The sequence below is a fragment of the Myripristis murdjan genome, chromosome 17 (genome assembly GCF_902150065.1).
Source record: "Myripristis murdjan chromosome 17, fMyrMur1.1, whole genome shotgun sequence".
NCBI classification, from domain to species: Eukaryota; Metazoa; Chordata; class Actinopteri; order Holocentriformes; family Holocentridae; genus Myripristis; species Myripristis murdjan.
In genome coordinates, this window is record NC_043996.1 from 7,047,280 (window position 1) to 7,074,280 (window position 27,001).

The window sequence follows — 27,001 nt, forward strand, 5'->3', positions numbered from 1 at the left end:
TGAATGACATAAAGTAATGCTTTAACTTGAATGACTGCAAGTCATGTTACTGACTTTCAGACAAGTGAAATATAATATATACTAGATGGACAAAAGTACTGGGCCACACCTGTTAATCCTTGAATACCAGGTGTTTCATTCATTCTCATTGCCACAGGTGTATAAAATCCAGCAGCTAGCCATGCAGTCTGCCTTCACACACATTTGTGAAAGAAAGGCTCATTCTAAAGAGCTCACTGAATACCAGCGTGGTGCTGTAATAGTAATGTAATAGGATGCAACAAGTAAGTTTGTGATATTTCTTCCCTCCTAGATATTCCACCATCAGCTGGAAGTGGGATTATTGCAAAGTGGAAGTGTTTAGGAACCACAGCGACTCAGCCACGAGGTGGCAGACCACGTAAAGTTACGACGCTCTGCTGACTCAATAAATGCATGTTGGATGGAGGTGTATAAAACACGCTGCCAGTGGAATCTGGAGCAGTGGAAACGTGTTCTGTGGAGTGATCATGCCTCTCTATTGGGGGTCTGAAGGACGAGTCTGGGTTTGGTGAACGCCAGGAGAACGTTCCCTGCCTGACTGCATTGTGCTGACTGTGCAGTTTGGTGGAGGGATGATGCTGTGGGCTTGTTTTGCTGGGCTCGGCCTCTAATGCTTCAGCTCACCAAGACATTTGGACAATTCTCTGCTTCCAGCTTTGTGGGAACAGTTTCCAACATCAGTGCCTAACCTCACAAATGCTCTTCTGGATGAATGGGCAAAAATACCAAAATGCCAGATGACTTCTAAACCTTTAAGAAATCATAATTAAGCAGCTGAAGCTTTCAACTTCTAGCAGTCTGTGTTGGCCTAAACCCCAGAATCACCACGTGGCTACATTCATCAACAAATTGTTATAAGCTGTAGTTGCACCTTTAGAGTAGCATTCAGAAATGTTTACAGATGGTTTAAAATGTATCAGCCATTTAACAAGGTATGGCAATTATCACTTGCAACTTTATAATAGCTATCTGGCCAAATCTATTTTTTGGAATTTCAAATTTTAGTGAAATATTCTGCAAAATAAATCTCATGTATTATGCTATGGAAAGGAAGAGCTGTGTTTTGAAAAGTGTAAATGGTTATGTATGATACAAACCTTTTTACACATGACACATAATAATAATAATGATGACGATAATATAGCTTGGAATTTGTAATTTATTTCTCAGATGAATTGAACCTACAGGAGACATGAACCATGTTGTCTTATGGATCAAAATTGGCTCTGCAGCTCCACCTAGTGGACAGACTACAACACTGCCGGTCCAACCTGTAGAGTGACTTTCTGCTCACACTCGACTAGGGGATAAAAAATTATTAATAGATAATAGAGATTATGTATAATATAAAAGATTCCTAGTGTTAAAAATTATGTATTTTGAACTGAATTATTAAGGAAAGAATCAACAGACACTGATTAGGCTTGCTTGACTTTAACAAAAACAGTGTTTGAAAGATGATTGATTGAAATATGGTGAGTTTTTTTTTTTTTTTTGTATTTTTTTGTTTGTTTGTTTGCTTTAATCCCCGTGACCATGACACCACACTCATGACATAACACCACAGCGCACTGATCTTTAAAATAGATTTTATTTACCATTTTGTAATTGAACAGTTTACGATATACAGCTGACAGGACTAAGACATTTCAATGGATTTTGGCCCTAAAGGTTGAAGAACAAGAAGAACAGACATGGTTAGCTAGATAGACAGATAGATATGATCGAAAGTACCAGAAGAACTGTGTTCTCTTCATTTGTGCTTTTCCTCTCCTTTCCTCCCGTGAAAAGAATTTACATTGGCTTAGCAACAACACAGCATTCATCTACTGAAACTTGTACACTGTTTTTCCCCAGCCAAACTACTAAAAAAACATTATTACTTGACTTTTTTTTGTACATATTTCAAAATGGAAGTGTATTATTATTATTTATTATTATATTTTTTTTTCCTGTTGCTTATAAAAACAAGTGATTTCTTTAAAGTGCTGAAACATGAGACATTATGCTTATGAGTAGCAGTAAGAGATTCAAGAGGTCATTTCTGCAATTTACACCGAATTGCAGGGAGAAAAAAAAAAGAAAAAAAGATAAAAATCACAGTTTTCTTTTTAGTACAGTAGAGGAGTTGCACAACGAGTTTGTGTACAAAAATGGTCAAAACCTTGTAGTCCACATTCTTCAACATCCAGAGACTTTCTCAGTGTGAGGTGATAGTGAGCAATGGTGTTATTAGTATATCCAGACCTGGGTCAGTTATTAATTCATGCCATTCTCCATTAAGTTGTGTGTTTGCGTTAGCCTTCTCAGAGGCTTTGACTCCTCTCAATCCTTGAAAAGCAAACAAATCCATTTCAAATAGTGGACCCGTTGTCTGGCGTGTATACAATGTCATAAGGTTGCCTCACAAAGTCTTATGCACAAACCAGCAGACTTTTGAAGTGACAACTTGACGTTTTGACACCGGCAGCACTATCTACCAGAGCTGGGTGAGGACGAATGTGTATCAGCAGGCTGATCTTGGAAACATGGGTCAAGTGTGAGGACACTGTCGTATTCTGAGTCTGAAACAGTTCATGGACGTGCTGATGGGCCCTAAACCATATTGATTCAATCTGCTGTTCGATTTTACATATTTGTTTAAAATACACCAACCAGATTGAAAAAGCCAGGCTGCTTGGGGGAAGGGCCGCCGAATGTTGTAAACAGATTATAAACAGAGTTAGAGTTGCCCTGTGGTACACTCATATGTGCGACACCGCTTTGAACGATATACACTGTATGACTCTTGGCACTGCACTGTGTAAAATGAAGTACATTTGATACTGTTAAAAAAGCACGGCCTAGCTGCAGCTGCTACCTCCACCAAGCTCACAGTAAAAACTAGTTCAAGTTTCGATCCAAAGCTTTTTGTTTGGCAATGCTTTTGATATCAGCTGGCTTTTTCTTATACACATTTGTCTACATCTTTAAAAAGACAGACAAAAAAAAAAAGAAAAAGAAAAGTAGTGTCATCAAACATGGACAAACAATTAAAATCTGAAGATAAAATATGTAGGTTTCTTTCTCCTTTCTTTTAGTACAAAAGAAAAAATCTTTTAAAAGGTATACTGTGTATATTAGCAGAATAGGACTTGGCTAGATCTGATGAATTAGAAGTACATTGACATCAATATTTAAGACTACGCCCGCTCTACATGCAGGCTCAGCAGTAAGAGCTAATCCACTACACACAGAGTACACGATACACTCGACGCTGGCTAAATTACACTACAAGAAAATAAAGCAATCGAAAACAAATGCAAAAATGAAACAGTACCCCTCCCAAAAACACGCCTACCTGCCCACCCCGCCCCGAATAAAAACAAAGAGAAACACACACACATACACACACCAGTCCGATTATTATTATTATTATTTTTTTTACATTACTGTACAAAGGGAGGAATAGTTGTGAGGCCAGCAGAGATGTGAGGGATGGGATAAATAGAGGGATAGCGTGGTAGCGTTGTGGCTAAGCTTCACTCACTACATCAACAACACAGAGGACAGGCAGTCACAAACAGGAAAGCCTCAGCTACAAGCAGTCCCACTTTACAATGGGAGCAATAGTTTTGTATTCACTTTTTTTTTTTTGTCAGCAAATGAAAATTCACTGAAAACTGAATTTTTCCTCGACTTGGAATCCCAAATGCAATGGCATGAGAAGAATCGGAATAAAAAGAAACAGCATTTATATACAGTGTGCAGTTTTCATTAGACACCACCGTTATAGAAGTTTATGTTCCAACCCCGAACTGCGCCTGCGTTAAAGATGGCGTGGTGTGGTGTAGTGTTTGGTAAAGCACCTGGTCTTGTGAGAACACAATTTAGCTGATTTCACGAGGACGTTTTGCGGTAAAAAAATGAAAACCAAATAAAAGTGTTCACAAGGTTGTTCAAATGCCCTAAGACTAGTGCGACCGGTTAAGACATTTCCAGTAGCTGCAGGCCAAACTTGACATCCATGGTGCACACCTATTGCCATGAGCTACTACAAGTGCACCAGGTCTCCAATGTATAGAAATATCCTGCATGTTTCCATAATCTGATTACTCTTCTATACAAGTCTGTTAAAAATGTGGTCAGAAAAATGTGTGCTTGCTTTGAGAGCTCCACTATGTGCTTCTAAGAATCATTCTATCATTTTTTTTATGTGCTTAATGTTGACTTATTCATCATTTCCATTGTCTTCATCTTATCAAACACACACCAGAGTACAGCTTGTGCCTGTTGGTGCTGCGTGTATCTCAGCTGTTGCTGCTTGGATCTCCGCTCACACACTTTGATTTGTTGGCTGCATTTAGTTTCCATACAGATTACTGTTGTGCCTCGACTACCCTGAGTGTCAGAATCAGGCCATCTTGTGGTCTATTGGAGCAACTGCACTGTCTGAAGTTAATGATCACTAATGTCTTCAAAAACATGACTAGTGAGTGAGTAAAAGTGCCTACATTTGTACTGATGAAAAAAAAAAACAAAAAAAACAGGCTTAGTCTGACGGTGTGTTTCACAGAAAGTGCAGAGCCTGACCTGGCGCAGCTGAATCCAGCAGCTTCCTTGCTCTTGAAACTAAACAAATACAGCAACCTGCTACCGCCTGAGCAGGGCTCCCAAGACGGATGAGAGGACCATCTGATCTTCGAACTCCCTGTGACACAGATTTGGCCTCCATCTGTGTTACTTTTAATATGCTGTTCAAATAGCCACGAAACAGCCTGCTTTTTGTGCCCTGAACAATTCAGATCTTCCTGCCGGTGTAAATCCACCCGTAGACCTAAAAATCATTGTTCTATTGTATGCTGACTGGACAAAAATGGTCTTTCAAATACAATGCCTTTGGGAAACCTGCCCACCAAACGGCCTGCTCTCTATCCTATCACACCCTCTGACAAAACAACAACAACAACCAAATCAAGTCATGGATGAGGAAACAAGGTTATTTAAGATTCTGTAGCTTCTTTACAAAATAAACAGATTTCATCTCGCTTATAATTATTTACTATGGTACTTTACAATAATGAGAGGTAAATAAGACAATTCTATTGAGAGAAACATACTATACAACTACATTTAAACTACATAATTCAGTTAGGATGACTGTTTCTAATCTGTATTCTTCCAGGAACAAGCTCCATCTCAAGGCCAATGGCCTCTCCTCTCTGTTGTAATTATCCAGTCACCCACCAGCTTGGCACAGAGCTTGAGAAACAAAATATTTGTAAATGCATTTAGGATTCCACTGTAAAGACACTGAGGTCATACCAGCCTCTCTGATACATATAGAGTTTTGAGAAAAGTGAAGAAATTTCCCACCTACTACTGTTATGGCACCGATATATAAAGTTCATGCATGTTGAACATGTTTTTGGTAACATGCCTTGATGGGGCAAATTGCTACAACTTGTGGGAGACACTGACTAAAAAGACACGCACAGTGGTGTAGTGGAGGGTATACGCAGATATCTATATATAGATCAGCCAAAAAGCCATTTAAATATGTAGAGGGGTGTACCCGCTTCCTCTTTAGTGACCTACCTGTCTACTTAATAGTATACCCACCTCGTCAATGACCTCTACACCACTGCACACGCACCACCTACTGTATGATCCTTTCCCTATGCTAGCTGCTGCTGTCACCAGCCAAGATCCTCCTTCTCATGCCACATCCCAAAATGCATTTCACTAGAAAAGAATGCCTGGAAGACTTGAAAAGAAATGGCACTTATATACAGAGTTGCATCCACCTGTTTAGGTGTGTGTGTGTGTGTGCACGCACACGTGTGTATGTGTACTATGTATCTGTGTGCGTGTATTTGTATTGGCATTGGTTTATCTAACAATTAATGTTAATATTAGGTGGTTTTAATTAGGAAAGGCAAAAGAATCCACTCACTTTTCTACATGGTATGGGTGGTTTAAATTCCCCATAATCTGCACAGCCCACCGTATTGAAACAAGGTTTCCACAGGTAAGGAGCAATGTCGAACGAGAGAGTGTAACCTCAATGGGACCCTGAGAATGGGCACTCAGATCTCTTCTGCCTCTGTTAAAACACTGGAAGCAAATATGCTTTGCATGTGCGTGTGCGTGTGTGTGCGTGTGTGTATGTGTGTGTGTCTGTGTCTGCATGCGAGTGTGAATGTGGAGGCAGAGAGCACATTTACTGTACGCTGATATTTCTCTGCCAATTTTGGTAAAAACTTGGCAGAGAAAAAAAACAGAGGAAAAGAGGAAATTTTCACAGAAAATTACACAGAAAATTTTAGGGTGTTTATTATTTAGGGTGCTTGTTAAATACTTGTGCTCTGTATAACGTTTGAAAAGAAGCAGCATACAAACAATAGGCTTAGACTTAGCTGAGATTGACTACGGTTGAGGTCACTGTGTGCCATAAAATGTACAGTAGATTCCAAGCAATGCCCGAAATGAGAATTCATTAATATGTTTGTTCATATGATGTGGTTGAGTATATCTACCTTTTTTTTTTTCTGGCCATTGACTGCCGCTGAATCTCATAGATCAGCTCAGCGTTAACACCAGCTGTAAGTGGCCAGTGCAGTCATAGCATACCTCTCTCCTCAACTGTCACTGGAAAGTTGCCAATTCCAAATCGACCCAGCTAACAGAATAAAGGAAAAAATGGTCTTCCACTGTTGTGCTACTAAGTTGCTGCACGCCCTAAACAAACCCTCGCAGCCAGTATTTCAACACAATCTAACTCCAACTGCATATGTAGATGACGCATACAAGTTTTACAAAAAAAAAAAAAAAAAAAAAAAAAAAAATGAAAGGAAAAACAAACTGCAATATTAAATTATGTGAAACCAACAAATAAACCACCCCCTACAAAAATCTTTTGGATGATGAACCATTTTTTTCTTTCTTTCTCACTTTTTTCTAGAGACAACAAACAGATAGACAGAGGAGGTTAGGATAGACATAATAAGCCCTTACAATATGTAAAGGTCTCCAGCGAATGGGATCTCCCCCACAGAGGACTGTGGGAAAGTGGGGTGAGGAGAAGTGAGGGCTGAGGATGGAGGTGTGGGGACAGGGAGGAAAAAGGAGGAGGAGGAGGAGGAGGAGCAGATGGTGGGGCATGGGGCTGTGCCAGGCAGCACCGACAGAGCTGGGTGCCCTCTATGCGCTGGAGGTGGGGTTGTTGTGTGTGTTGGTGGAGCCGTTGCTTCCCTGGATGGTGAGGCTGATCTCATCCTTCCTCTCTTTCTCCTTCTCCCTCTCCTTCTCTTCCTCTTTCAACTCCTCCTTCTCCTTGAGGGGACGAGCATCCACGTTGTCTTCGGAAGCCATCGGTGCGTAGCGGCCTGTCCGATGCTCCTGCAGCGCCGGGCCCCACTTGGGGTGTGACCGGCATGCATTCTTCAACCGCTGAGCGAGGTGGAGGGAGCAAAGAAGCATCATTTTAATACAAACTATTATGATGACTAGCGGTTTTGCTGCTTTTAAATCACTTGAGAGTATAATGTCAGTGTTAAAAGTACAGCATAATTCATTCATGCTGTAATGTGGTCACAAACAACAGTTGTGAAGAAACAATATTTCTACAGAAAAATGATATTATTAAAAAATAAAACTCAAATTACATTAACTGAATTGTAATTTACATCACACTACATAAATCATACATGAATTTATTGTGTGGATATTTGTGTGTGTGTGTGTGTGTGTGTGTACATATATATGTATGCAGGTATGACATAGTACTGACATAATACTGTATTTCTTTTTTGACATTATATAGTATCCATAGTATCTTAGTTTCCAATATTAGGCTTTAATTTTATACAATATTCATGTATTTGAGGAATTTCAATGTCATAAAAAAGGTGTTGTCTTCTACTGCTGACATTAGAGGTGTTACAGAGAGCCAGAGAGACCCATCCTGACAGGAGAGAGAACGGCAGGGAGGCACTGTACCTCTCTGAAGGTCGCTCCTGGTGACTTTGAGATCTTGTAGAGGGCATAGATGGGTATGCAGATCACAGATGACATGGCCATGGCGAAGCCGATAGCCAGGGACCAGCCAGGATACACATAATCATTGTAGGTGATGGGCTTGTACTGGATCACTGTGAAGATCAGGATGAACTACACGGGCAGAGCACAGTGAGAGAAAACAGATATAATGAGTAACTGCTTGATCATCTGCAAACCTGTCAACATTAGGGATATCCAAGGGAGATTTCCTCGGCATAAACTCTCTATTGACAAGGTTCCTGACAAGGTGTAAGAGTTGTAAATGGTTTGTACAAATACAGCTAGCTACAGTTAGCTACTGATTATTCGTGAACTGTTAAACTGAATGAGTGCTTATTATCCACAATGCTAGTGTGGACATTCAAGACCAAAAAACAACTAACCTGCTTCAACTCATGCAAACCTTTAAGCTACTGCCTCAACGACTGCTTGAGCTACTACCTCAATGACTGCTGCAGTTATTGATTCAATGACTGCTTCAATGAATACTTCAGGTACTGCTTCAACGACTACTTCAGGTACTGCTTCAACGACTACTTCAGGTACTGCTTCAATGACGGCTACAGCCACTGCTTCAATACTGCTTCAACATCTGTGCCAGCTACTGCTTCAAAGACGGCTTCAGTGACTGTTATGTAATGACTTACATGGCCTGTCCTGTGGTTTTTATTACCTAATTACTGGTAATGATGGGATGTCCTCTGACTGCTTACTGCCATGTACTGTTATGGGCTCTCCTGTAATTGCTTACATCCTAGTAAAGACCTATAAACACCCAAACAACCACAAAGTTAGCAACTGCTTAGTACATCTCACCTACAAACACCCAAGCAACCACTTAGTACACACTTGCAACAGCTAATACAACCTTTAGCATTATTATAAGTCCATTTTCTACTAATACTGCTAGTGGAACTACTACCTGTACTACTGCTACTATTATTAGTTCCAGGGACATCAATGCTTAATTAATGAATGATAAAATATGGAAAATAATTTAAAAATAATTTAACCCATCACATTGGCCTCGCCTTGAATTGTAGGACATTAGGTGAAGTTGTTTCAAGTGAACACTAGAGGGTGCAGGTAATCTATTTGTGGCAAGCCTGTAAACCTTTGCAGAAGAAAAGTCAACATGGCAAAAAAAGGTCCAGTGAGGGTCCAGAGATGCAGCATACTTAACAATGAGTGTGGAGTGCAGCTTCTTATGTTTCTTCTGTAAATTAAATCACAACTGTATGGTGCACACTGGCAACAGTGAGTAGTAAAAATGGACATTTTTAATACGAAAAGGCTGAAGGTTGTTACTTTAAAAGAGATGGTGACAAAAATCATCACTTTACCAAACAGCAGGAAACTGTACAGTCACAGTTTTGACTTAGTGTCCCTTGAGAGCAGAGCATTAGACTGTATAGTGAAATGAAAGAGAAAACAAAAACCCCTGAAATCTGACCAGTAATCCACAACAATGAATTTCTTGGTTGGCCAGCAGCTTAGTGGACTAATACGCCTGCTTGGGAAATACCATTGATCACAACTGCATGTATTCATTTCCCAGTCAGAGAGACTTTCTGTTAGAGGTTTATATTGGGAACAAAGCAACACTAGCCAAACAGATTAGTGTTGATTGGAGCTAAAATGTAGGTCAGGTCCCCAACAGTGTGTCAGCAACACAACAAACTGAGGGGCTTACCCTCAAAGTCCCTTATATTGTTTTGAGTCAACGTGTTATGTCCTGTGTTCAGGATGTGTGAGAAGGAGTGTATGTGCGTCCACTTACGGAGATAATGACAGGAGAGATGAATCTCCAGCAGACCTTGAAGAAGAGAGGAGGAGGGAAGCCCAGCATCATCTCTACGTCTTTAAAGTAGTTCCGGTGACCTGCAGCAAAAGCAGCACAGTTACTCTGGTGTCAGGGGAGGTCGAAGAAATTCAAGTTTAATTGCTTCTGGCCGTTAAACTTGATTTTCAGATTAGATTGTACGCCCTGACAATATTTGAACAGGATGAAAACAGACCTTAAGGTGTGGCTCTCTGCCAATCATGGCACAGTCACCTATCACTACAGAATGGGAACTACAAGGGCAAACTATGGCAATCAATTCATTTATTTAATTTATCATTTCCATGTACAGTGTTGTCACCCTTACTCAAATATGTCTTGTGGCTGCATTGCATTCTAGTATATTAAGGCTAATGTCAGTGGAAACTGGTATCTTTAACATCAAATATTCATTTTTACTGTTGACATTGACATTAAACATAGCTGACACATTTTCTGCATTCAAACTTTACTTGTCTGCATTTGGCCAGTTGTCAACAGAAAAACATGGAAACAAAACAATTTTTGTACACTGTTTTGGGGTTCATGTAATAAACCTACATTAGATTATCTTCTTACCGTAAATATACATGATGCAGATGCACATGATGCAGGAGATGATGACCAAAGAGAAACTAGCAGCATAGTTGTCCATCAGTAACAACCAGTAGATTCCTGCCTAAACACAGATTGCATACAGGGAACAGGTCAATACTGAAAATTCATGAACAAACTGGAAGAGTGCACTATGTGAAGTGCAGATACTCCATGTGTACCTCCTCTTTCCTGGACTATAGGCTACCTTATGTACTAAACAAAACTTTGGAGAGACTCTGCAGCCAATCATATGTTTAATTTACGTTTAGTATTTTCTTTTTGTCTTGGTATCTGTTTCACTTTATTATACACATTATACCGGTCTGGAACCTATACCTCATGAGTCATTTCTGCCTCGTTGCCAGATATCATATGGCTTTTGATAGAAACTGTGTTTCAAAAAGCAAAGTAAAAAAGCAAAATTCAGAATTACTACTAAAGGTCTCTCTCTTTTTCTCTAACACACAAACACACACTAAAGAACTGCAAATGGTCCACTGACATATGAAACAGCGATGCAACCGATTTTAACCCCCTGCTCCGACACTTTTAACAGTGTTGTTTTCCTGTATGTCTGCTCTGAGTCCTGTTGACTTCATTAAGGAGCAGTGCAGCGACCCAGATGTATGTGAACAGAGACAGAGAGGAAGACAGCAGCGGTAGAGTGAGCTGGACAGTGACAGAGAGCAGAAGTAGCAAAAAAAAAAAAAAAAAAATGTTTTGCAAAAGTTCTGAATCACTGCAACCATGAGAGGGTCGTCATCATACAGGCTTGACTGTACACGAATTTTAGGCTGATAGACACAGTACTTTCAGAGATAAGCCGTGGACAGAAAGACAGACAGGACCAAACACATGATTCCCTCTAGGCTACACCTGGTGGAGATAATAACTAACTAAATAAATAAATAAAACAAATTGTGTGTGCATGTTTGCAAAGGTGTACTTTTTGGGGCTTACCTGTGTCGTTAGTGGAACTCCCAGTAGGAATCCAACAACAGCCACTCCCAGCGTGACTACAGTCTTGTGCTTCATAATCCAGTCTGTGCCAATCTCATCAACAATAGCCGTGACCAGCGTCTCCAGCAGACAGAACTACAACAATGGCAAACACAAAAGGTCAAAGGGTATGGCAGAAAACCCTCCAGTGTGCCACACATACAAGCTTGAAGTATAGGTAGGGGATATCAACTAACACAGCTAACGCTACCTTATAAGGAGCATTTTCTGTGTTAACACTGTTATCACAGTATTACATATAAACAGTCAAACACTTCACAAAGCCCTCATGAAAATCACATCGCATTATACATAACACACATGAGAGAAAACTAAGGGAAAAAAGACAAGACACAGGCAGAAATGGCCAAACATGATCATGTGTATGAGTGTGTTCACATGAGCCTCACCTGAGTCCCCAGTCCCAAAAGGATGAGCATGAAGAAGAAGAGCAGGGACCAGAGTGGCGAGATGGGCAGCAGAGTGAGGGCTTCTGGGTAGGCCACAAAGGCCAGCCCTGGGCCGTGATCGGCCACCTCGGACACGGGGACGTTCAGGTGGTGGGCCATGAACCCCAGGATGGAGAAAATGACAAAGCCAGCATAGACACTGGTTGCGCAGTTGGTAACACTGATAATGATGCTGTCCCTGTACATCAAGAGAAAAAAAAGTATATTAATTTGACACAAGAAAGTGACAAAATGCAGTTGCTACTAATGAAGTTGAAAATAATGAAGTTGAAAATGAGCTGAAAAAAGTTGACAGAAAATATCTGTCATCAAAAATTCAACAGAGTAATGTAAACACATCACCAATACCATCACTACTGAGGGCGCTATTGGAAATGACACCAACTGAGTAACTCTTAACGACTGACCAAACTACATCACAGATTTGAAATCATGTGAAGGGCATTTTCAAATGTAGAGAGCATTATGTACTGGCAGCACAGTTGTAAATACTGTCTGTACAGGAGGCTGAAGATGAGAGCAGAGAACTGCTGAGTATATAACTTGTTAAACTGCTTTAAGATACAATTAAGCAGTTGCATACCCGCCATCTGCATATCTGTTTTACTGATAATAATTCCATCTATGCAAGCAGAGAGACAACACAGATTAAAGTAAAAAAGGCACCGATTACAGCCCAAATCGTATATTTTTAAGGCTACATTTAAGATTATATTAAGGTTATGGATGCGATACAGGGCCACAGTTTACATTCAGGGTTAGGGTTATATCACTGAACAAACTCATCTCTGGCTTTTAGCACTGCTTCTGCTTTCAAATATTGACTAAACTAGCCAAGATTGTTGAAATAACCTACATGTATTGAATTTTAGGGTGGACCATGGCTTCAAGGACTGGGAAAATAGAGCTACATCCAGGATTTTCTATTAAAAATCAATATTTCAGGATGTAGGTTGGGGAACAGATGACGAAGGTGTGTTTGTACTCTTTAAAGCTACAGTCTGTATCCCTAAAATAGTGGATAAAAATCAAATAAATACGGTAAAATAGAACTGTTGGTGCAGGACTGGTCATGCTTTAAGGCAGCAGACAAGTCAGAGAAAACTCGAGTGTCGGTTTAGATATATTAAAATCAATCATAAATAATTTACACAGATCCAGGCAGCAGACAGTTTTGTTAGAATTTAACAAGGGAACGGTAGGGTTGCACATTGTTTTGTTTCCTCCTGTTAAAGCTCACAAAAGACAATGTCTTTAGTAATGTGTGGCAACAAGAGTGAGGCAAGTGCCCTTTCAACCCCACCAGGAGTCCCTCTCTTGGCCGCAGGTCTGTGCACCACTGACTGTGCTTTTGCATTTCAGCCACTTGGGGGTTTTCAGGAGGGTGGAGTGCACCTCCACGGGGACGGTACTGTAGCAGGAAGCTGATTAGGCTGCTGTACAGCTGCATGTTCGGATAGCACACCTCAAGCTGCTGGCAGAGGAACAAATGAAATCTCCAGCCCTCCTCCTCACCCCCTCCAGTCCGTCCCCGACTCCCTCACTCCGCCAGCATGCGTGGACAGCACTACCTCAAGCTCAAGAGAATAAATGACATCTTTTCCTCACCTTATCTCCTCCTCTACACCCCTCCTCCATCGTCACCTTCTCTTCTCCCCACCTTCCCCCCCCCGTACTCCCTCGGTATGCGCACGCGGTGCATCTGGCTTCTTAACAGCAGTCCAAATGAAGCTTTTTTGAAAAAATTATCTCGGTCCCTCCTCCTGTCCCTCCTTATCTCTTCACTTTCCCCTCGTTCCCTTAGCCTTCTTTTTTTAACCTGGCTTGAGCACAGAAGATGAAACCTCAGGCTCCTTGCTAATTTTTACCCTCCCTCTTTCCTCCTCCTACTTCTCTCACTTTGTCCATCACTCTCTCGGCTGTCGTTCTGCAGCCGCCACCAGAGCAACCTAAAACTTCAGGAGAATAAACAACCCGTCCTGTCCGCTCCTTCTCTCGCAGTCTCTTCCCTCTCTGCTGTGGCCTCAAAGCTTCTAGCAGCATGCAGTTCATTCTCTATATTCTATCAACTCCAATGTTGCACAATAGACCCATCTCCTCCCCTCTTATCCATCTCGCCTCTCTTCCTCAAGTCTTGCCTCTCTGATTAGCCCTCTGCAGCAGCAAAGACCTGTTATCCTCCTCTTTATGTGGGCCCTGCCATGCTAATCTCTGCTGACACAGGAGCCTGATGCAGAGCGGCCAAGCAACGCACTCCATTCTGCTCCATTCACTGCAACCGACTACAAAGCGCCGTGTCTTTGCATGTGTGTGTACGTGTGTGAGCGACAGGAGCACATGCACAGACAAACAGTAATCTTCGCACGGGCAGATGCAGAGCGGTGCTCTTCATTTCCGCAGCATAAGATAAGGTACATGTGCACTCACTCAAAGAGATTTTGCCCTTATTTAGGAAAACCTTACATGGATATTTTCAGACCGCGCGCATCTTAAAATACAGTCCGGCTATGACTTTGCAGGGGAAACTTTTGATATCAGTATGATCTGAGAAATTTAAAGAGGATAAATCTATTAGTTGAGATTTCTAGGATTCCAAAATTAAGGCTTCATAAATAAATAAATTGAATCTCTGGATCTTACTATGGAATTATAGCAGCAGACATAATTATGACAACACCTGACAGACAACTCTCATCGAACACTGCATTCATTTGCTTTCCCCGTGTTTCTGAGCTCTTTCAACTTTAAGCGTAGTTATGCATTTATTTATTGGTTATTTACAGTTCGGAGCACAAACCTGAAACAATTGTTGTGGAACTTATTATAGGAAGCCATGGTAATGAGGCCGCCCCAAGCACAGCCCAGAGAGTAGAAGATCTGTGACGCAGCATCTCCCCATACCTAGAAAGACACACACACACAGTCAAAAGTAAGAAGAAAAGTGAAGAGGACTTTTATTTTGGTATATTTCCCAGTCTAATGTATCCCTCTGTCTGTTTATGCAGTATAGATACCTTGGCATCGAGGACCTTCTGCCACTGTGGGGTCAGGTAGTACATGATGCCGTTGATGGCGCCATCCAGGGTGATGCCTCGAATGAACAGGATGGTCAGAACAACATAGGGGAATGTGGCTGTGAAGTACACCACCTGGACACACACACACACACACACACCACACAGAGCAGCTGGTTAGACAATCATCACTAAGCACCGTTACATGTTGGAGGCTCAAAACAGCAGAGAGAGGAAACGAAAAAACAAAGACATGAAAATCATGTGTTGTAAAGTAAACTGGCCACAGCACGCTCATATTCACCAACCTGGCTGGTTTGTGATGCTGCATAGCAAAGGAAAGCAAAGAGCCAAGAGAGCCAAAAGATCTCACATCAGTGAGTCCAGCTTTCTCTGGATGAAGGGCTCGCTCTCTGCTGTTTACGAGGCCAGGGCTTTGCCACATTTTGTTCTTAAGCTTTGATTTTTCTCTTCCTGTGGGCGGTGAAGCATCAATACACAACACTGGAGCTTCATCTGGGCAAATGTGGCAAATCTATGGTGTTTCAAATCATGGAGATTGGATGCTCTTCCCCCGTTGTATCACCATTTTCTGATTTAGGATGATTAAAGTGAGCCACAATGTAATTTTTTAAATTTTTCTTACCTAGTGAAGCTCAAACTATGAGAAACTAATGTTCACAAAAGAAATGTCACAGACTGTGCCTGATTATGATGCAAAAAGCTACATGTTTGCATGTGAGAGTGTGCATGTAAATGCATGCGTCTGTATACGAGTGTGGACTGACCTTTCCTGAGGACTTGACGCCCTTGATGAGACAGAAGAAGACGACCAGCCAGGACACGGCCAGGCAGCCGAGGATAGGAAGACGTACCTCTCCAAAGTTACCGATGTCATCTGAGATTTTCAACACGTAGTTTCTGAGACACAGACAGGGAGGAAAAGGTTAAGAAGAAAGGTTGCGTCTCTTGCAAGAGATAGGGTGCGGAGCTGGGTACTGAAAAGTCATACTTCTGATGTCTCAGTATTTGACATTTGCAGGTCTGTGTCTTTGGAGCTGATAGCTTGAGCCGCTCTGCTTTTGGGTTTTCAAAGTTGTCAATGCAACAACAACATCAACACTCTTTTACTGCTGGAAGGAGTAACAGGCCTTATATATTTAATAATATAGAAAGAGTATTGTCGTGTGTCCTTACACTACAGCAGAGCCATATTTCAAGACTTCAGCGCACTACAACCGAAAAAATCTTGATGTATTAACAATGGCGTATTTCAGCAGACAGAAAACAAGTGACTCTTTATGGGGGGCTGTGAGAGCAACCATGACCTCTCAGCGCAAACTGTGCATAAACTGATCAACATCAGCACAGTGGCTCACTTTGAAGGATTTTTTTTTCTGTCGTCATAGCAACACACATGTCGCACTTGCTTCACAAGTAGCAATCATGATTGACAACCTGAGAGCAAAGCCTCTTAAGCCACTTTTGTCGTTATTATGGTCGTGGAATTGTTAAGCTATTTCTTCTTGATTGACATTTGCTGATTGTGTTTTGTTTTGCTGGCAAAGTATTGCACAGTGAAGTTGAAATTGGGGAATAAAAATTAAAAATATAATTATGAAAAAAGAGCTCAAGATCTCCAAAAATCTCTTTATAATAGTTGAGGTTATTACTTTAAATGAGACTCTAAAGTATAATTGAGGATTGTTTTTACATAAATACAATATTTTAAGGTTTTATATTATACCAGCCTTATGTGTCTTTATATCTAGCTTTGGACTGTCCTTTTATAAATGAACAGAATATTCTGCACATTAACCTGGAAAGTCAACTTAGCAAACTGCAAAAACAGTATGCTGTAAAGGTGAATACAAGTTACAAGTCCAGGCTTTTTCTTGGACATCTAAGAATTTAAATTGGATTTCTTTGTAATTAGGATTAGAAGAGTGCCTTGTGGTAATAATACAGGAAAATAATTAAATACCTGAACATCTGGAAGTGGATATTACTATGCATAATTGCACTTAATGAATCAAAGCAATAAAAATACTAATGACAAATCAACCAGGAGGCCAGAGGATACGCTGTTAGCCAGGATTAGCCAAACAAACATGCCCCCTGACACCCTTTGTTTAATCCATGCTGGTATTTACCGAGGAAAAACAACATCATTACAAAAGCTGGACTATTGTACGTTACTTAGCAGACATACCAATGGTAATGGTGTATGACTGGAAAGCAAAATGTGAAAGGCTGCTGGCCTCCCTGCTGGTCTGTCCTCTGCACTTATCTCTGCTTGGCTGACACCCTTTTGTACTTCAATATATTCCTCATTATTGCTCATGAGTGTCCTTTCACAGGTCAGGAGTTGCAGCAGATCCATTGAGATCTGGACTTCAATACATTCTGCAAACATGAGGAGCGTCTGATTCACCTTATCTTGCAAGTGCAAGTCAATTCTGAGCCGAGTGTTTTAGTAGTATAAAAATTTTAGTCCAAAGAAGCCTTTGGAGCAACTTGAAAAAAAAAAAAACTTGGAAACTTGAATCTGATGCTCATTAGGCCAAACACCTTCTTGAGACCAAGGGAAAACTGTAATGTGATGCACACGCAAGAGAGCCAGAAAAGTGGTGTAAAGAGAGAGAGAGAGAGAGAGTGAGAGAGAGTGAGAGAGAGAGAGAGAGAGAGCGAGAGAGAAATGCTGCATGCATTTGAAAATCAGCCTGCATGTTGATTTTTTTATGAGCAATACAGAGAAATCGGAAAGAGATTTGTATCAGCAGGGATTGTATCGTTTCGGACTATATTAGAAACTGATGACCCACTAAATATAAAATAACTTCATTTGTTGGATAACCTGATCAAAAACTGATTTCATGAGGCACAAAAAGGTTTGAAAGGTATTATAATTATCATTATTGGCTTTGACTGTTCACTATAATTTCAGATTTGGTTTTACATCAGGGCATAAGGGTCCTCTGTTCTGTGAGTGTTGACTGGAAGGCAGCCGCACCTCCTTTCAGGCTGCCAGCAGTGGCCACACCTCACGCTTCATTTAGCCAACCACAGGCCAACTGGCTCTGCGCCTTGCTCATCTCCTCAGCCAGTGACTGAACACAGTGGACGAGTCACAAAGCATTGTTTTATGTTATTACCCTAAATTTGATAAATCAAGATGAACACGCGCACATGTGGCCATGCTACATGCGAGAAGTTGGCTAGGAGTGGCTCAATCACTGGCTAAGAAGGTAAACAAAGCACAGAGCCACATGATTTGTGGTTGGAGCAGCGAGTCGTGGACCCGCACCTGCATGTTTGGCTCTGGAAACTGAATTGGATTTAAGAAAACTGAATTTGGGAGAATGGAGTTTGAAATGAAAGTTCAAACTAAATGTATTTTACTTTTTTTTTTTTTTAAATTAATAAATCAAATTCAAGAAAAACAATCAGCTTCAAGGCAATGCATTTGATATCTAACGGTGCCTTACATATTCAATTTTTAATTCATTTACTAAAAAACATATTCTTTTATTCTTTTATTCAAAATGTGATTTTTTTTGTAGTTCTAATACAATCTCCATTGGCACTAATCTCTTTACTTAAAAATTGTGTTTTTTACCCTTTGCTTTACTTCTCAGCAGACTTGTCATAAAAAATAAATTAATACATTTCCATGGTTATTCATATCGCCCTCTTTCCACTGAATAATATGTCCTCTGCTCATTCTAATTGAAAAAAATTCCCTTGATCTGTCTCTTTATCCCTCTTTCACACACTTTACTTTCACACTGGTACTCCATGGTCACAGAAATACTGCCAGCGCTCTCAGGGCATGACCCTTGACCTCACTGCACTGCTTGCTTATTTTGGTGATTTAATTGAAACTGTTTTGCACTGGGAGCTAATTCATCAACATAAACACAGAGGACATGGCCCAGAGCAGCGCCTTACCTCCAGTATTCTTCACTGGGGCTGGTCCTCTTTGTGCGGTTGACTACCTCGGACACAGATGCCACCACGCTGGAGGTAGCGTTAGCCAGGCTGGCGTTGAAACGGGGGCTGCTGCCCACCACGCCGCTGCAGTCTGGTGTGTTCCAGGGGTTGTTGCAGTACGTCCATGGCAGTAAATTGGTCATGGACAAGAAGAAGTAGTAAAAGGCGATGCAGATAACCACGTTGTAGTAGATGCCAATGTAGGTGGAAACCACCATCATGCCATAGCCCACGCCTGGAAGGAGGGACAGGTCGGAGGGTGGAGAGAGAAGGAGATGAGATCGGTCGAGAGAAGACAGACACACATTAAAAGTTGAAGATCAACCAAATAAGTTGAAGCAGAATTGCATGCCAACACCAACCTTTGAACATTGGGCTTATCTTCCAGACTCCAAGACAACCCAAGCTGGCGAACTGACCGAAGGACAGCTCCAGGAAGAAGAGGGGAATGCCGCAGAACACCAGCATGATGAAGTAGGGCAACATGAAAGCACCTAGAGGAGAGACGAAGCGGGACAGGGACTCGGTCACTGTCTTTTCTAGATGATACCATTGATGTAAGATGAGAGGGCTGTCACAAACCAACAGCATGATGACACAGGGAAACACAAAAGCATCCATAGTAAAGAAAAAAACTTACCATACTGAGACTACAAATACATAGGGAGAGGTATTTACATGGTCACACACTTTTCTAACACCAATAGCTTCCAGCCAAAACAAAGTACTTTCAGATCACCAGTGAACCAAATCAAATCTATTTTGCAATGTGTTCTGTATATCGCATTTATTTTGTACTGCATTTTGTCAGCCTGCCACGATACTGAAATCTCTTCAGTCCTTTGGCTTCCTCTGTAAACCGGCTAGGTGCGTGTAAAGCTATGTTAGACTACAACTTTGGTCGAGGAAGAGAGTGATGCGGCAGCACATCAGCACAATGAAGCAGAACAACATGAAGGTACCGAGGATAGAAAAAGACTAACAGGCACAACATGAGAACGCAGCACACAGGATGGAAACACATACATTATTATTAACCGTTTTCAGCCATATGCCCAATTTGAGAAAGCTCAGCCTTGCCCAGGGACCCAGACTTATTATAACAAGTGGAGATCCACAAAAGGGTTCCATAATGAGTGGATGGGAGATATTTTGTCCCTTGACCCACAGTTAAAATAAAAGGAAAATCACATTTTTAAAAAGACTGAGATACTCCAGAGGGACGATGGCAAACAAAGAGGCATCTGGAGGCATGGAAGCAAACAGCCATTATAGTAGGCTGACAGCACTATTTCTACTACCTCGTCTCCATTAGTCCTATTCAAAATCTGGCTCTTGAGGATGCTTTTGTACCTGCACAGAAAAATCAAAGTCTAAACAAGCAAAACTAGCCCTTCTTGTTGTGGTACTACATACCAATTATGATAAGCCAACCATGAAACAAGGGATACCAGCCACACTACCTCAAGAGTGTTCAGTGATGTGTCTATGCTGAGGAAGGCATAGTATTGTGATACTTTGGCTGCGAAACTATATTTATGAAAAATAACCAGAGATTCTTTCAAGCTTCTGTAACAATTGGATGTGTGGCGCAGCAACTCTCTGGTGACTGAGACTGGATGAGAAAGCAGATACCCATCCATAGGGAGTGTGTGTGTGTGTGTGTGTTTTCATATGATTGTCTCTGTGAACTAGGTCGGTGTAAGCAACTGATGCTGTACAATACCAAATCCTTATCAGCGAGTTGCTGGTTAAGCCTCTCTCTCCTCCTCTCTGCTCTGTTTGGGACTGTGTATCAGCTAATGAATGGCCTACATATCCTGTGCCCTTACATGGGGATGCATGAGTGCTGAACATACAAAGAATACCCCAAATATTTGCAGTGAAAACATGTGAACTGCGGTGGGAATGATGCCAAGGAAAGGTCTGAGTCACTGACATTGGGGACCTTGACCAAACTGTGCATTGGTGATTTTCCGCTGGAATATTTTCGAAGCAGGGCGCAAAGGCTTTTGAGTAAGTTGGTGTTATCTACTCCACTGTCTGAAATTAACACCCGGCAAGAACCAAATGCCATGCCAATTTTGCCTCAGGTGGATAAATAATGAGGTTGACCCATTCACACAGGCCCAGAACTTTTTTTTTTTGAAATGATAACATTTGAATACAGTCTTTGGTGTCCTCAAACCTTGGGCCTGCTCCCTGCCAATCAAAGCAACATAACAGCCCTCTGTGGAGAAGGCTCCTGATTGGCACTACATAAAGTGGCTGCTCTGCATACATCTGTAGCATCTAAACCAATTAAAACTCTCTCCTGGTAATGTTGAGTTGAATGTGAATGATATTAAACGTTAATACACAGTAACAGAAAGAAATAGCATTTAAGACAGGTAGGGTGACATGTTTCTATGCAAACTGAATTACTTTGGCCAGTAAAAGAAGATTCTTTTTAGAATTTTGTTTGTTTGTTTGTTTGTCTTTAATTTACTAGCCTGTGGCAGATGGAAAAAAGTAAATTTCAAACACCATCTAGAGCTGCCCTTCAAAGAAATAAAAGCTCAATTATTTTGCCAGATTCAGTGGATCTTTGAGGAGCACCACTTTGTTTTAAACAGTGTTTTGGTTATGCATAGTTGAAGAAAACTCAGTAAATAGTATTGGATTCTGTATATTGACAAACTGGCAAATTCTTCACAGGTACTTCAGATTATAAAAAGACAAAAATGTAACACGTAAGAAGTAATAGTCATTTCCTGACTAATCTACAGCATGCAAAGTAAAATCAGCCCACAGTAATGTTATCGATAATCTTCAGATGGCTCAATAAGTGCATAACAAGAGTTCTGACTGTACAACTGGCTCCATATGGCCTGACCACGGACCTCACCCGTCTAGAATGAACAAACAAGCCATTGCAAACTATTTTAGGACTGCAAAATCACCGCTTTTGCCTTTTGGTTTAGGCCTTCATCTCCAGATACTTAAGTAACCGCAGAGGTAGAAACTCATGCAGCGGGAAGTCTTGCACCATCCTGTATTTTCCTCACAGATCAGGATTTGAATGGAGTGTAAGGCGACTGCATTTTGTACATTGCTTTGACCCTTACCTCCCTGATACCCACACATCCTCCACAGGTTCCACTGGCCAATCAGTCACTAATTAGATAATAATACCAGAGCTAGTCTCAATAGGGATATATGCCATCTACAAGTACATCTGAGGCTACCTCCAGAGGGCGATGAAGAGTGCTAACTCTCAAACTGCACAGAGTCAAATGAACAGATGTCAGTGGGACTTTTGCAGATAATTAGCTTTAGAAAATATTTAGAAATATTTTTTTTCTCTTCTGGAATCTCCTGAAATTGCTGTAATTTGACAATCATCGATTTCACGTCAGCTTCTAATTCTGTCTTCATTACAAATATTGGGCCATAAGAATGACAGTAATAGCCCAGCTACTGGTAAATAGTTAGAATCAATTGTAGTGATCACTTTATTGCTTAGTGATCATTTTATTGTTTAGCAAGTGCTCAGCACTGCCCCTGAAGGCCACAAGACTGCACTACACTCTTTTTTTTCTGTCTCACGGCTTTCAGGGGCTGTGGGTCAGCATTTTCTCTTTATAGGCTTTGTTAATTAACATGTGCATTTATAAGCACTACCTAGGACACTACCTAGGACCAATCCCAGACCATCAAATAATCAGTAATCAATCAAGTGATATTGCAAATTAAGCTGTTGGTGTAATATATGGTGTTTGCATCTCACTCAAACAGCAAATGCTTGTGTATGTTGACTACTGAAGATCGTACCTCCTCCATTTCTATAGCAGAGGTAGGGAAACCTCCAGACATTGCCCAGGCCCACAGCATAGCCCACACTGGTAAGGATAAACTCAATCTGGTTGCCCCAGTTCCCTCTTCGTGAGTTTTCATCCCTCTTCACTGGCTCGCCTGGAACTGCTCCGTTCTACAGCAGAGAGAGAGAGAGACAAGGAGAGAGAGAGAGAAAGAGAAAGGGAGAGAGGTGACTTGAGGTGATGTTTAAAGAGGAAAAGCAAATGTGGTAGTGAGAGGCAGCGCTGTTGCAGGAGAAAATCTACATCCAACAGCGTTAAAGCTGCACTAGGCGAGAGTTAATACAAAAACACACCTTTGTTATCGGGCCTGAATTGCAAATTGAGGCTGCAGCAGAGAGCAGTGTCTCATCCCTGCTAACTGAAATGTCACAGATTTTCATCAGCATGCTGCCCTGTGTTAAGTATGGCAATCGTATTGGGGAGCCATGTGTATGTATGCCTACACACACACACACACACACACACACACACACACATACACAAACAGTAAATGAGCCCTCTCTGTGGCATGCTAACTGTTAATACTCTGGCATGAGGTGAGAGCAGTGGAGCAAACAGGATGTAAAGTGAAATCAGCGCCTTAAGAGCAGCCGATAAGCATTTGGTCTTGTCGTCCTGATTTCAAGTTTTCCCTCTCCTCCCTCCCTCTTTCCTTGCCTCCATCCATCACTCCATCTGCTGGAGTCAGATGGTCCCTCTCCTGACCTCCTCTCTAACCTCAGCTGCGTCTCTCCGTGTGCTCGTGTGTGGATGTGCACACATGAACACACTCATGCTCCGTGACGCACAAAAATAACTACTGCTAATTTTTGATCACACATGCGGTACATAAAAACAACAACAACAACAGCAGAGTTTAGGATATACAAAACTGGAGCACTTGGCAAATGATCATTTTCTGTTTGACTTTGCAGAGGGTTTGAATTTTTTTTTTTTTTTTTTTTTTTTTTTTGGCATTTTCTGAGTTTATTTGAGGGAGAAGTGGGAGGATTTGCACAAATTTCAGTATTGGAGTCATTTTTCAGTTGCAGGGCTTTAATCTTACAAAACTACAGATACTGGTGGAAATTGTAATATTTGCAGGAAACTTAATTTTGAAAAAATGTAAACAAAATTTATGAAACAACTTTGGTGAGAGTTGCGTTGCTGAAGACAGCTCCATCATAACAGACTTGCATGCTTGGTAATCCTCAGCTCAAAGACAATGTACTACAACTGTCCATCATGTTGGGTTGCAGTTTTTACAGTAGAGCATCTAATGGCAAAAGAGTGAAATTTATGCTTCTGTTACCAGTTTTAAGACTGCAGGCCACAATACTCAGGTGTGGCATGTGTACACACACTCACAAACATAAACACACACAACCCAAGGGCCATTTATCCCTTGAGGAACAGACTGCTTCCCTTAGAGAGTGAGACATCTTATTGACTGGCAAAAATCTCAACCGCAACAAACAACTAAAAACAACCCCCACATTTTGCCCCAATCATACTGTAGTTTGTCTTTGAGGCTGCGCCAAGTGTGGTTAACCCGCAAGAAAAATGATAGAGCAAAACAGCAACAACCACAAAAAAAAACAAACAAGCCGCCATATTTTCCTCACAGCACCGTAGTTCGTCTTTGAGTCTGGCTGTGCCTGCATGTTAGGAGTGCAAAACAAAAAGCATTTCCCCTGCATCCTTGACCCCTCTTTGTGCTGGAGTGGAGGCTGCAGATGGGACAGACAGGAAGATCAGCAAACACAAGTGTTGTTGATGAGGAGAGTGAACCCACTGTCACAGCAGTGTATGCACAAAACCCAAGCGATGAACCCGCTGTCGCAGCAGGCAGCACATTACAACGTCTTACTCTGGAGTTGTCTTTGGACAGACAAGGAGAGTCAGAGACCGTCTGGTGTGCAGCTGTGAGTGAGTGTGTGTGTGTTCTTGTTGCACCCTGCGCTCTTCTCTGTTGTACATCTGGCTTCCCTTTCAGCAATCAGGTGCGCGCCGCCTTTAGACACACAAACACACCCACGCATATACAGGTTGACAGGTTGCTCAGGTCTAAAACCAGACAAACAGAGCGGGACACCAAACGCTGAGAATAACAATGACCCCTGAATCTCCGGTGTCCGGGCTCTCAAACCGGAGCTGACATTTCTCAGGCGTGCACACTGTGCAGACTGATTTTAGATTTTCCTTTTGTCGTTACTCAAAAGTTTGCCTGTTGTCAGAATGCTCAAGCTTTTCAGGGTGGAATCTTAATGTCCCTCTTCAGTGGGAAAGAGAGCAAATCAAAATGAAGTGGCAGGCATGCTCAGAGCATTATTTCACAATGCAAAGCTGCAGAAATGATGAGCGAGGAACCAAACACTCAAAAATGATGTCAAAATAGTGCCTGCATGGGAGGGTGCAATCCACTTTCAATTAAATCAGTCACCAGTTTAAAAGTTAAACACTGAAACCGTCAGAAAACATTGAGCATATCATCACACTCATATCCAGATTATTGATAATCTGATAGTTGACCCACGCCAGCACACATGGTACTATTGGAGAATGGTGAACAACTGTACCCACCAGCACTGGACTGATATATTGATTTGTCATACTGTGATGATAATTATATGCAAAGCTTGTAACAATTTAGCTGAATGTTGGCTTCATATATGACAAGGTAATTCCAACTGTACCGGTAGCATGTAATTTGCTCTAACCGCCCACAGATCAGAGCACATTTCCACTGCATTACAAAAATAAATGCATAAAATAAATCTAAAACTTTTTTGTTAATATTTTTACATTGCTATGATGTAACAGTAACACATCATGTGCTCCATCATGTGTTATCATAAACTATTATTCTGCTCCTACTAGATGCTGCAGTACAGCCTGTTGCACCAACTATGTGTTAGTTCACTTACAGCTTTAGTTTCAACAGTAAATGGTAATAAACAGGTTTCTCCATCCTATTTAGTTCTAGTGTAGAATTAAAATATAAATTACACACCCATACTGGGACTGGGTGCAAAGCTATTCCTAAACCGACTGAACATGAATGAACTTTTAGAAAGGAGGAAGAGACTGATAGAGGACCAGGAGGAATAACTCTGCTTTAACTGTGCTTTATGTCGGCAATGCCTCCTCCATGATAGGCTCCATCCTTTTATATAAAGATTCTCATTTCATCGAGCAGAGGTGCAGAAAATAACCAACCTCTTATGCACTCATTTATAGCATGCCACAGTAAACCATATTTCAAACAGGAAACAAGATACTACGGATGATTAGCTCACAGTATTGGCAATTAGAAACTTCAGTCCAGCAGGAGAGACATTCTATCAGCCTTCAAAACACTTTCGTTTAGTGGCAGTGATGACAGACTGAACCCGCTGTGTAAAAGTTGAACTTTGTTTCTTTGGCGATGTCCCTTTCTCCCTGGTCTGACCCCGATGTCTGTCTTCATGGCATCTTGCCGCCCCCCTCCATGTCTCCCTCTCTCAGCCCAGGTGTTGCAGCCTGTGGTGTTGGCTCCCAGGAGCCCCCTGGTCAGTCAGTCAGACAGACACTCATCCCTCCATATCCCTCCATCCGTCCACCCCTCCATCTTTCTGTCACGTGCCTTGCTGGGACCATCTGTGATTTATATAAGACCACACATGGTCTCCTGTCTCTCCCCCTCTTAACTCTTTAGTGTGCAACTCTCCTCTCCCTCTAATGTCTCCTATGAGTCTTGGTGTTGACCTCGCTGGGACAAAGTTATGTGTCTGACTAAGTGTCTCACCGGCACCTTCAGGACATTTACATCAAAACTAATGCTCAATATCAGTCTATATTGCCTATTATTAGACTAACGGGTAGAAAAAGATGGAAAACAAGTCAATGATCAAGACACCCTCTGTGACTGGGGAAATTTAGAGCGGGTATAATTGCTTTTTTTACTTTGTTTTTGTTTGTGTGATGTGCCGTATATGAAACATCGGTGCTTGAAGATTTGGGACTTTTGGACCTGTTGGTACTACTGTGTTGTGCCAATCAGGTTTACATTTAAAATAATGGACCCCACTGTCAAAATCAATCAATCCTCCATGTTTTGTCCAAAACAGTCCGGAGGAGGCTGAAAAATTGCATGTGACAGATGGGATGGACAAAGCACAATCCACAGTCCTTTTCTCCACATCA

At 41.4% G+C, this 27,001-nt stretch overlaps 1 protein-coding gene across 2 annotated transcripts in view; it reads right to left on the reverse strand.

Annotated features, from left to right (window-relative positions):
- Nucleotides 1-1,614: 1,614 nt before the first annotated feature.
- The window catches only part of slc6a9 (solute carrier family 6 member 9), a 65,410-nt gene continuing 40,023 nt past the window's right edge, over nt 1,615-27,001 (reverse strand). For both annotated transcript variants that reach the window (XM_030074544.1, XM_030074543.1), the window contains exons 2-13: nt 22,791-22,947; nt 19,340-19,471; nt 18,936-19,212; nt 15,773-15,905; nt 14,985-15,119; nt 14,768-14,871; nt 11,911-12,148; nt 11,462-11,596; nt 10,484-10,583; nt 9,863-9,963; nt 8,023-8,193; nt 1,615-7,473 (exon numbers count right to left, since the gene is read on the reverse strand). In XM_030074544.1, coding sequence (XP_029930404.1) covers nt 7,225-7,473; nt 8,023-8,193; nt 9,863-9,963; nt 10,484-10,583; nt 11,462-11,596; nt 11,911-12,148; nt 14,768-14,871; nt 14,985-15,119; nt 15,773-15,905; nt 18,936-19,212; nt 19,340-19,471; nt 22,791-22,947 — 1,932 coding nt within the window. In that variant the 3' untranslated portion in view covers nt 1,615-7,224. The remainder of the gene's footprint in view (nt 7,474-8,022; nt 8,194-9,862; nt 9,964-10,483; nt 10,584-11,461; nt 11,597-11,910; nt 12,149-14,767; nt 14,872-14,984; nt 15,120-15,772; nt 15,906-18,935; nt 19,213-19,339; nt 19,472-22,790; nt 22,948-27,001) is intronic.